The sequence below is a fragment of the Gracilinanus agilis genome, chromosome 4 (genome assembly GCF_016433145.1).
Source record: "Gracilinanus agilis isolate LMUSP501 chromosome 4, AgileGrace, whole genome shotgun sequence".
NCBI lineage: Eukaryota > Metazoa > Chordata > Mammalia > Didelphimorphia > Didelphidae > Gracilinanus > Gracilinanus agilis.
The window spans coordinates 505,699,033-505,710,980 of record NC_058133.1 but is presented as its reverse complement, the minus strand read 5'-3'; the positions used below and the strand labels follow the sequence as shown (position 1 = coordinate 505,710,980).

The window sequence follows — 11,948 nt, the reverse complement described above, 5'->3', positions numbered from 1 at the left end:
TGTGCTCGCTCTCTCTCTCTCTCTCTCTCTCTCTCTCTCTCTCTCTCTCTCTCTCTCTCTCTCTCTCTCTCTCTTTCTCCCCCTCTCTCCCTTCCCCACCCCTGTCTCTGTCTCTCTCTGTCTCTGTCTCTCTGTCTCTCTCTCTCCCTTTCTCCCTTCCTTCCTTTCTTTCATCTGAGACCAGGTTTAAACCCAGGACCTCCCATCTCTAAGTTTGGCTCTCAATCCACTGAGCCACGTGGATGCCCCCTAACTCCTCAGACACTTCCCAGGGGTGTAGAGACACTAAGTGATTTGCCTGGGATTTGTATAGCTAGTTGTATGTGTCAGAGGTAGGATGCGAATTCAGATTCCAGAAGCTTCCTCTCCAGGACAAAGTGTAAAGCCAAACATGAAGAGTCATAATGACTCTGAAGTGTTTTTGCTTAAATGTTATTTTAAAATAGCAACAAACAATACTCACATCCTCTGGATTGTTCTAATTAATACTGAGAGGGAATTGAGTTCCGCATGGGTTGAACCTGGAGTCAGGAAGACCTGAGTTCAAAATCAGCCTCAGATACTTACCAGCTTTGTGACCTTTGGCAAACCATTTAATCTCTGTCAGACTCAGTTTCCTCATCTGTAAAATGAGGATAATAATATCACCTACCTTCCAGGGTGGCTGTAAGGGTAACATGAGGCAATATTTGTAAAGTGTTTTATAAATCTTAGTGTTAGATAAATTATTAGTAGCAACAGAGCATATCGAAGGGTATCCGTGGATAGATTCCAAGGGCCCTGTGAACTTGGATGAGAATACATTTTTTTCTTTGTTGTTCAGTCATTGTTTAGTCAGGTCCAACTATTTGTAACCTCTTTCGGGGTTTTCTTGGCAAATATACTGGAATAATTTGCCATTTCTTTTTCCACTTGACAGATGAGGAAACTGAGGCAAACAGGGTTCGGTGACTTGCCCAAGATTGCCCAGCTGGTAAGTGTCTGAGGACAGATTTGAATTCAGGAAGATGAGTCTTCCTGACTCCAAGCCTGGTACTCTGTCCATTGTGCCACCTTGCTGCCTGTCTTTTCATTGATCTCTAACTGAAATTTAAAATCTCCATCAATTATTTTAAAATGTTATTTAGAGAAGAAAATATTATTATTTCCCCAAAGACTGTCAAAGGGATCTCGGACACACAAGTGGATAGGATAGAAAAACAAGCTTGAAGACAAGCTGCTTAAATCTCAATGACCCCCAGCAACTCTCTAAGAAATCCTGTTAGATGAGGAGCATTTGACAGCCTATGTTGGGAAAGGAAGTTTCTTCACTGGAAGTTCCATGGACCAATAAAATCAAAGGTTCGTTCATTTTTTTTAACCTTTAACTTCTGTGTATTGGCTCCTAGGTGGAAGAGAGGTAAAGGTGGGCCATGGGGGTCAAGTGACTTGCCCAGGGTCACACAGCTGGGAAGTGTCTGAGGCCGGATTTGAACCTAGGACCTCCCTTCTCTAGGTCTGACTCTCAATCCACTGAGCTACCCAGCTACCCAAACTATGTCTATTTAATGGACAAAATTACAAAACAACCTCCATTCCTGTATGGAGTCTTCATGTTCCTAAAGTCACAATTGAGGAAGCAGGAGAAAATGAACTAAAGCAAGAACTCTTCACTTCATTTATGCAATGATTCCCTTTGGGAGACTGGCAAAGAAGCCTAAGGACCTCTTCTCAGAAGCAACCATTCAGAATATTCCAGACTCTAAAGAGAATAAATTGGAGGCTAGACTTAGAGGAACGATACTAAGTTTAAGGAAGACTGGGAAAAGCAGCCTACAGAAGGCGGGATTTTAGTCATTTTAGAGCCAGTGGTGTAAGAGGGTGATTTAGGGGATGGGACCAGATGATTAGGATGGGGCCAGTATCAGAAGATTAACTGGTTTGGGAAGGCCAACAGGCAGAGCCTGAATCTGAGATGACACACACAGACTACTCAATAACAGGGACGGATGCTGTATTTATTATAACAGGAAAAGGTTAGACGGGATTTTTGGAATACCCTGACACTAAAGTCAGCTCCCTAAACCCCTCCAGATCTAAATGTCCTGTCGCTGGGAGTCTTCACAGAATTTGAGCTATACTAATCCTGACCTAACTGTCTAAAGCTCCCAGGTCTAATCTAGATAGACCCCCCTTAGATGGGAATAGAGGTAGTGGTCTGTGGCAAACTTAACAGAGCCCAGGAAGAGGTCCCGAATCTAAAAGGAACCCAGACCTGATCTAACAGACAGATGCCAGATGGTTCAGGATCACCAGGAAACTCAGGAGATAACAGCAGGGCAACAGGGCAGCAAGCAGGATGGGAAATCAGGGTAGTGCAGGGTAGTAGCAGCCACCAAGCTAGAAAAGCAGCCAGTCCCTCCAGGACAAACCAGAGAAACACCCTTTACTCCCACATTCTAGAATCTTTTCTCTGCATCTGCATCTCCCCTGCAGACCCACCTCACATGCTCAAATCCTCTCTTCCTTATAACAGTGGTCAATTGGCCATCTTAGCATCCAAAGCCAAAGCAAACCCCAAATTACAGGAAAAGAGAGCAACGAGGAGGAGATGATGTGAACAATTATAACAACTCCAACCCAAAACCTTTAAATACTCAGAAAAATGGAAATGGCCATTGATTTTGTCATTGTATTTGAAGGGAATTTAGTCAATGTAAGAGTTCCTGCATTACAGAGAAGTATGAGAGATTCTAAGCCCTATCAACTCACAAAACAGTGAAAAGTTGTTTAAGAAAAAACCCACTTAAAAACTTGGCATGAGATCTAGCTAAATCAGATTGTAGGATTCTCAGCTAAAAGGATAGAGAAATCCCTTAGAACAGTGATGGTGAATCTTTTAGAGATCGAGTGCCCAAACGGCAGCCCTCATGCCAGCATGCGAGCCCCCCCCCCCCAAGACAGGGGAGGGAAGAAGCACTCCCATTGGGCTGATGGGAAGAGGAACACGTGAAGTGAGAAATGTCCTCAGGCTCGATGGAGAGAGGAGAGGGAGCAGGTCCCTCTGGCATACAATCCATAGGTTCACCAACACAGACCTAGACCAAACCCTTCATTTTATAAATGGGGAAATTGTGACCCAGAAAAGCTATTTGATTTACTTAAGGTCACAAAGAGCCAAGATTTTAATCCCTATGTCCTTCATATTCATTACTCTCACAACAGTGCCTGTCAATCTAAGAGTATTTGGGTATGAAAGCAAGGGGATAACAGATAGACATGAAATGGAACAATTCTTCTAGCAATGACTGGCATGCAACATTGTTAAGGACACATAAGACTAGAAAAGGAAATGGGCTGATCAGGTAGTAAGAAGGAGAAACAACACAGAGACAACATAGCTATGTCTGATATGTTATTTAAAAAATCAGACAAAATGGGGATGGAAGGATGAAAATTTGAAACATTGGAGGGATTGTTCACACATTGAAATGAAAGTTGTCAGACTACATTAGGAGGAACCTAGGGTTTCAATACCATCGAGTTCAACTCCATTGTTTTACTGATGAGGAAACTGAAGTTCAAGGATGCTGTGATCTGCCCTCATCACACAAGCATTCAGTATCAGAGGAACCACGGTTCTCTGACGTGAGGGACAGCGCTCTCCTCTTTATGGCTTTTGCTCTTTTCTCTCTCCTGTGGTGACTATGAATTCAATATGGAGGGCCAGCACAGTGGTCTCTTGCCTTTAGGCACCTGCAGTAACTAATCAGTCCCTTACAGATGGTCATATCCCCTACTCTGTTCATGGATGACAAAGCAGCCGTTGTTGCCAAACCCATGAAAAAAACTATGTTCTCATGACCTTCCTATATATATCCAGACAAGTCAAAACACATTTTTAAGCACCTACTTTGTACTAATGTCCTGTGCCAAGTGCTGAGAATACAAAGAAATGCTCTCAAAGAGCTCACAACTATGTTCAGTCAATATTTACGGGATAAAATGGAGCTAATCAACAAAGGGATGGGAGGAACAGTGAGGGATTGGGAGAACCTGGGTTCAAATCTGGCCTCAGATGCTTCCTAGCTGTGTGACCCTGGGCAAGTCACTTAACTCCAATTGCCTAGTCCTTGCTCTTCTAGCTTAGAGTCATTCCTTAAACTGAAAGTAAGGGTTTAAAAAAAAAGAGGGATGGGAGAGGATTCCAGGGTTCCTTTAAAAGATAGCACAGGGGGCAGCTGGGTAGCTCAGTGGATTGAGAACCAGGCCTAGAGACGGAAGGTCCTAGGTTCAAATATGGCCTCAGACACTTCCTAGCTGTGTGACCCTGGGCAAGTCACTTGACCCCCATTGCCTACCCTTACCACTCTTCTGCCTTGGAGCCAATACACAGTATTGACTCCAAGATGGAAGGTGAGGGTTTAAAAAAATAAAAATAAAATAAAAGGTAGCATCTCAGCCAGCACCTCAAGGAAGTCTAAAGGTGAAGACTGATGAGAGAGAGAATTCCAGACAAAGGGAAAATGAAGGTTATACATCAGGTGGAGATGAACAAGACTGGCAAATAAGACAGACAACTCTGCGTGACTTAAAAGTTTAGTAGCCTCCTTAGTTCTAAGTGTCCCTGAAATTACATCCTCCCTTTGGCCCCACCCCCCAAAAAACCCTTTAATTTTAGGATCCTAGACCTAGATCTGGAAGACATCACAGAGGCCATCTAGTTCAACACCATCATTTTACAAACGAGGACACTCAGGAAAGTTGAAGCGACAAAGAGAGCATCAGAGTCAGAATTCGAACCCAGGTTCTATGAATCCAGAATCAGTCAGTACTCTTTCTACTCTAACACAGAGCATCCTTAGCAATTCATGTAATAACCTGGGAAAAGAAGGGACTCTTGTTGTACATCCTGTTTCTCTAATGTACTGTTACAAAGAACAAAGACAACAATCGTGCCAAAGAAAAAACAAGCCCAGCCCAACGCCGCAAGACCAGAAGTTTCATTTCATTTCATCTTCCTCTCCAACAACCACACTTAGCTTTGACTTCCATCTAAATGTGTGGCTAAAATGGTGCTTTTTTCTATGATTAAGTCTGCAAGAAGCTTTTAGGTTCACTCTCTCTGGGCTTCTCTGTTCGTGTTGATTCCCCACCTTGGCTACAGCATCTCACCGACTAGTTTCAGTTCTAGCACCAACTGAAATTCTTGATCAAACAAATACCAAATTCAGCTCTCATTTTGGGTATCGTGTACCTGAAATAATTGCTGGCTGCGGCCAGCACTGCCCGGTGGCAGGAGAATTCCTGAATGTCCACGCACAAGATGACGTCGGTCAGAGAGTTTTCCAGTCGCAGGTTCTCCAAGCCATTCTGCAGGATTCTCGAGAGCTCCGTGTCATCAAATTTCACCTTTTCACCATTCAAGATTTCCACTATATCCCCTCTCTTCCTGGAAGGAGCCTCATCCAGAGGAGTGAGGGGTCCTTCTATACTTTTTTCCATGGTGTCTCCCATGTTTCAGGGGGGGGCACCATGTCATATCGTTAATACTTGAGTCTGAAAGAGCTCTGATGTTGCACCCAGGTCACACTGTAGGGTCTAAACAGATTTCCTGTCCAGAACCCTCCACTTATCAACAGCTGTCACACATATACACATAACAGGAAACTGCACTTTCTCATCCTGTTGCTACAACTGAGAGCAACTTCTTTTTTTTTTTCTTCTTTCTTTGAAATACTACTGTGTTTAGAAACAACTTTGGCTAGACGTACAAAGGGAGAAGCTAGGATATAAGGGGAAGATTCAGATCACAGATCCATACATACTGTCATAAATTCAGAATTAAAAAGGATCTCAGAGGTCATCAAGTCCAACTCCCTCATTTTACAGATATGGAAACTGAGGCAAACAGGTTTAAGGGGCTTGCCTAGGTGCACACAACTGTAATTGTCTGACATGGGTTTGAAACCATGTCTTCCTGACTTGGGGAAGCTAGGTGGGCAGTCCATAGAATTTCAGGGCTGAAGTTAGGAAGATTCATCTTCCTGAGTTCAAATCCAGCTTCAGACTCTTACTGGTCATGTGGCCCTGGGCAAGTCACTTCACCCTGTTTGCCTCCATTTCCTCATTTGCAAAATGAGCCAGAGGTGGAAATGGCAAACCACTCCCCAGTATCTTAGCTGTGTGACTCTGGACAAGTCACTTCACCCTGTTTGTTTGGTTTCCTCATCTTTAAAATGAGCCAGAGATGGAAATGGCAAACCACTCCCCAGTATCTTAGCTGTGTGACTCTGGACAAGTCACTTCACCCTGTTTGCTTTGGTTTCCTCATCTTTAAAATGAGCCAGAGAAAGAAATGGCAAACCACTCCAGTGTCTGCCAAGAAAATCTCAAATGGTGTGGCAAAGCATAGATGCCTGAACAACAGCTTCCTAACTCCACCTCTCTATCAACTTTGTGTCCATTAGACTGGAGCTCCTTGAGAGCAGGGATGGTCTTTACTCTCCTTTGTATTCCCAGTGCTTAGCACATAGTAGGTCCTTATTAAATTCTTATTGACAGAGTGACTTGAGCCCTTTTCTATCTTAATAATCAGCTACTAAGTGTAGTTTGGAAGTCTTTGGTTCTGACTGTTGGCTGTATTTTTAATATTTCTAGATGAGTATTGAGTAATAGGCTGGGGAATAATTATTGAAGTCATCATAAGACGGGGGAAAGTCAGAAGACTAGACCAACACTTTCCTTTTACAGAGGAGGAAACTGCAGCCCAAGGTCACCCAAGGAGTAAGATCCAGTCCATTTTCCTCTGTATGATTCTCTGATTCTCTGATTCCAAGCCTATCTCAGACCCCAGACTGAACAAGCTTCTCTTACTCTGGTAATAAATACCGGAGCTGCCCTAAAGCATGGACCCAGAAGTCCCAGACCATCTGGGACTCCCTCTCCCTCTGGAGACCTAAAGACTATTGTACCCTTGGCATCAGCCATGGCTGATCTCATCCATCATCCAAGTCCTTGCAGCATCTTTGTCTACAGTGAGAAATGTGCTACCCAACTAAGATACCAGAAAAATCATGATGCTGGCTGAAGCTTCACAGCTGGGAAGGGGATCTAAGTATAGTTCATCTGGACTACTTAGCTCAGTGGGTTGGAACTTGCTGCAAATCTGGCTCGCCAAAGTTTTGGGTTCAGTGCCCAGATGAGGCAATAGCTTCATGCAATGAAAAAAAATGTGTTCTCAGGGCTTTAGATTATCCTTCTGGTCTCAGTCCAGTGTCTGAGATTTCCATCCTTAAAACAGGAGTGAATCCAAATGGTGTACTATTTCCTAAGGGTTTATTAGCTCTTCCTAGAAGCCATATGTGTAATTTAGGTGATTATCTCCAGGCAGAGGGCGCCTCTGATGGTATCTGCATGAATCTGGGCAAGTCACTTTTTCTCTCCCTAGGCCTCAGTTTCCCCCTTTGTAAAAGGAGGAGATTGGACTAGATGACCTCTGAGGATCTTTCCAACCAGATATATGATTTTATGAAACATTCGGAGTTTCACATATTAGGTGCTGGTGCCTACTGATGGATAGTTCTTCTTTGGATTGGTGGGAAGGTTGGAGAAGAGACTAACCTCAGTTGAATAGACTGTCATGACAGCTCTTGGGAGGATACAGCTTCCAGTTCCATCGGTCAATCATCAGGTCCTCAGTAAGTGCCTACTATGTGTCAGGTTCTGTACCAGGAGCTAGGAGATACAAAGCTAAACATGAAACAGTTCTCACCTTCAAGGAGCTTATACTCTAAAGGGAGAGACAGTATCTACATATCCAGGGACATACGAGACCTGTGAAAGGCAGATGAAAGGCTACCTTGCAGAGGGAGCCAGTAGCCACTGGGTTGACCCAAGAAAGGCATCCTGCAGAAGGTAGTACCTCAGTCGAGACTTGATGGAAACCAGTTCAACTTACCCTGTTCTGGTATATGGTGTGTCTGGGCCCAATCCATAGCCCTGGACCAACACAGACATCAAGGACAACCACAACTTACCACAAATGATGACCTAAGGGGAGAAATCCCTATAATCTGGGTAGAGGGTTCCAGAGTAACCTGAGGGAGCAGAAAAGGTCACAGTGACTAGAACAGACCAGTAGGGCTGACTCATTGAGAATGTGGAAGGAAGTGATGTGTAAGAAGATATGGGGAGGAAGAAAGGAAAAAGCATTTTAAAATCCCTATTACGTGCCAAGTGCTTTACAAATATTATCTCATTTGCTCCTCCTGAGCATCCTGAAAGGGATAACAGAATGGTCCCCATTTAATTTATTATTTATTTGTTGCAAATTACACGTAATAACAAATTTCCACATAAGTTTTCTCAAGTCCTATGATTAAATTTATCTCCCTCCCTCACTTCCCTTCCCCCTCCTAGTGCTGGTAGGCGACTCAATTCAGGTTATACATGTATAATCATGCAAAACATAGTTCCATATTGTTCATTTTCATAAATAATCTTATAAAACCCAAATCCCCAAATAAAGAATTGAAAAGTTGTATGCTTTCATCTGTATTCCTACTCCAACAGTTCCTTCTCTGGAGGCAATGATCCCCATTTTACAGTGAGGGAATTGAGGCACGAAGAGGTTAAGTGACTTGCCCAGGGTCATACAACTAAGAAGTATATAAGTCTGAATATGAACTTGGGTTTTTCTGACTCCAAGCCTAGCACTCTATCCACTATGCCGTCTGCCTAACTGAGGCCAGGTTATAAAGAGCTTTAAATGTCCAAAAGAGTTCATATTTGATGCTCAATATAGAATAGACATATCCAGTCCCATTAAAAGATAAGAAAGCTCTCCTCCCGCTTTCCTCGGGACCTATTATTGTTTAGTCATTTCCGTTATGCTGACTCTTCCTGACTCCATTTGGGTTTTCTTGGCAAAGATACTAGAGTGATTTGCCATTTACTTCTCCAGCTCATTTTTCAGATGAAGAAACTGAGGCCAATAGGGTTGAATCACTTGCCAGGGTCACACAGCTAGTGTCCCAGGCTGGATTTTATTTCATTTTATTTTCTAAAACCATTACCTTCTGCCTTAGAATCAATACTATGTATTGGTTTCAAGGTAGAAGAGTGGTAAGGGTGGACAATGGGGGTCAAGTGACTTGCCCAGGGTCACACAGCTGGGAAGTGTCTGAGGCCGGATTTGAACCTAGGACCTCCCGTCTCTAGACCTGACTCACAATCCACTGAGCTACCCAGCTGCCCCTCAAGGCTGGATTTTAAATCAGGAAGACGTCACCTTCCTGACTCTAGGACTCTGCACTTATCCACTGTGCCACCTAGCTGCCATATACAATGACTTAAAATTCTACACTGGCTGATTTGGGGGTGCTAGGGAACAATTCAACTTCTCCTACTGGAGAGCCCTCCTTTTCCAATTAGGAAAGAACTAAGGGTTGCTAGAGAGTCAAGCTGTTGTCCTCTATCTGCACAATCTACATGACTCACGGTACCAGACAGACCTCGAGGCTAGTTTCTTTCCCTCTCTGGCCCATCACTGTCTCAAGGTCTGTGTGTCATGTTCACCTTCCATCCATCTGGTCTGTAGCCAGGCATCATCCCTATTGCAGTATATAGAAGGAGGCTTTGTTTGGAACATATTCAAGGAGTCTTCTGATCAGAGCCCTGGGAGGTGGGGTGCACCTTACTCAATGCCTCAATACACGCTTACAACACCAGCAGGAGGAAAGAAATAACTGGAGATGAAAGGGCTCCCTTCCTCCCTTTCCCTGATAGTCCTTTTTGCACACAATTACTATAAAGAAATAGAAGGGAAAACAGGTGTTAATGGCAGGGCTTTGGTTACCCAGAGGGCCATAGTAATTTGCATTGACATGTCAGAAGAAGGAGGCAGCTGGGTAGCTCAGTGGATGAAGAGTCAGGCCTAGAGATGGGAGGTCCTGGGTTCAAGTCTGACCTCAGACACTTCCCAGCTGTGTGACCCTGGGCAAGTCACTTGACCCCCATTGCCTACCCTGACCACTCTTCCACCTACAAGCCAATACACAGAAGTTAAGGGTTAAAAAAAAACATGTCAGAAGAAGACCCAGACTCCCAGAAGTTGGGTTGAGGGATCTGGGTTGAGCAACAGAAAAGGGCTTTCGGAGGAGACAGTGAGGAGGAAGTGAAACAAAAGCTAGGGATATTGCCAACCAGGCTACATCTGGCAGTCGGGGAGTGGTGGAGGGAGAGGGGAAAAGGAACCCCAGAACTTTGTTCTCTCTTCCTCTCTTGACTTCCTCTTCCCCACTGCCCATCCAATGGCCGCAGAACCTTCCCTGGACCTTCTGCTGGCACTGGGATGAGAGGATAAGTTAATTAAATGGTTGTAGGGGAAGAGAGCTCATTTCAAAAGCCATTTCTATTCGATTAACATTCATTAAGTACTTACTTATAGAGAAGACAGTATGTTGGGTTCTGGGGATTAATACAAAGTCAAAAATAAAGCAGTCCCTGACGTAACTCATACACAGCTAAGTAAACACAAAATAATTTGTGGATAAATGAAGCATTCCTGGGAGGACCTGAAAAGATCACATAGAAGAAGGAACCTAAGGAACTCGAGAGGATTTAGCTTCCTTGGGACTCAGTTTCATCATTTGTAAAATGAAGTGGGAGGGGCAGCTGGGTAGCTCAGTGGAGTGAGAGTCAGGCCTAGAGACAGGAGGTCCTGGGTTCAAACCCGGCCTCAGCCACTTCCCAGCTGTGTGACCCTGGGCAAGTCACTTGACCCCCATTGCCTACCCTTACCAATCTTCCACCTATGAGACAATACACAGAAGTACAAGGGTTAAAAAAAAAATGAAGTGGGAGTGGGATGGACAAAACGTCTTGTGATATGCCTTCTAGCTCTATATCTATGCCATGATCTCATGAAATCATTTAACCTCCCTTGGCCTCAGCCCCTTGACCTCAGCTTCCTTGCCTCTAAAATAAGGTGGTTAGCTCAGATGACCCCTGGTGTAATTTTCAGCTATGGTGCTGGGGTCTCAGGTGGAGAAAATGAAGGAATCAATCAGTCAGTCAATGGGCATTTATAATGGGGGATGACATACCAACACCCAGCTTGAAGAATCATCAGTCATCTAATTTGATTGGAGCACCTTGAGATGCCTCCCAGCCAGGGGACTAAAAGAGATTAAGGTAGAATGGCTGAGTTCCATCAATGCTGTCTGAAAAATCATGGTCAAGGAAGAAGGGATACAGAGCTACTGACAATTTTCAGCTATGAATTATTGGTGAGCTTGACTTTAATTCTTGGCAAATTTTGGATGTATTTTTATTTATTATTATTTTTTTTAAACCCTTGTACTTCGGTGTATTGTCTCATAGGTGGAAGATTGGTAAGGGTGGGCAATGGGGGTCAAGTGACTTGCCCAGGGTCACACAGCTGGAAGTGGCTGAGGCCGGGTATTTATTATTTTTTAAGTATTTATTTAGAATTATTTTTTAAATTACCTTTGTTTCCTATGCTATCCTTCCTTCTTCCCCTCTCAGACTCACCCCTTAAAACAAATAATAAAAAAGGGGGAAAAAAATAGCCAATGCTTCAGCCAATGGTGGTTGTTTTACATACACAGTCCCCATCTCTACCAAACATGGAGAGAGATACAATATGGACCTCTTCTTTGGGGGCAAGTTTGGTCAAGAGAATTTACCATCATTCCAGGGTGAATTTGTAGCACCCCTTGAATTACCAAGACTTGTGGGATCAAGAGTCTATCAGATAAATTAAGAGAGATCTAATGTAGCCTGGGGTAGGGGCTGGGGGGAAGAGAGAAGGGGGGAAGAGAGAGGGAGGAAGAAAGAGGGAGGTGGAAGAGAGAGGGAGAGAGAGAGAGAGAGAGAGAGAGAGAGAGAGAGAGAGAGAGAGAGAGAGAGAGAGAGAGAGAGAGAGAGAGAGAGAGAGAGAGATT

The 11,948-nt window shown here is 43.9% G+C and overlaps 1 protein-coding gene across 1 annotated transcript in view; it reads right to left on the bottom strand.

Annotated features, from left to right (window-relative positions):
• Window positions 1–5,496, bottom strand: part of KLHL6 (kelch like family member 6) — a 42,939-nt gene extending 37,443 nt beyond the window's left edge. Inside the window, exon 1 of the mRNA XM_044676473.1 lies at window positions 5,237–5,496. Within this exon, the coding sequence (XP_044532408.1) occupies window positions 5,237–5,496 (260 nt within the window). The remainder of the gene's footprint in view (window positions 1–5,236) is intronic.
• Between the last annotated feature and the right edge of the window lie 6,452 nt (window positions 5,497–11,948).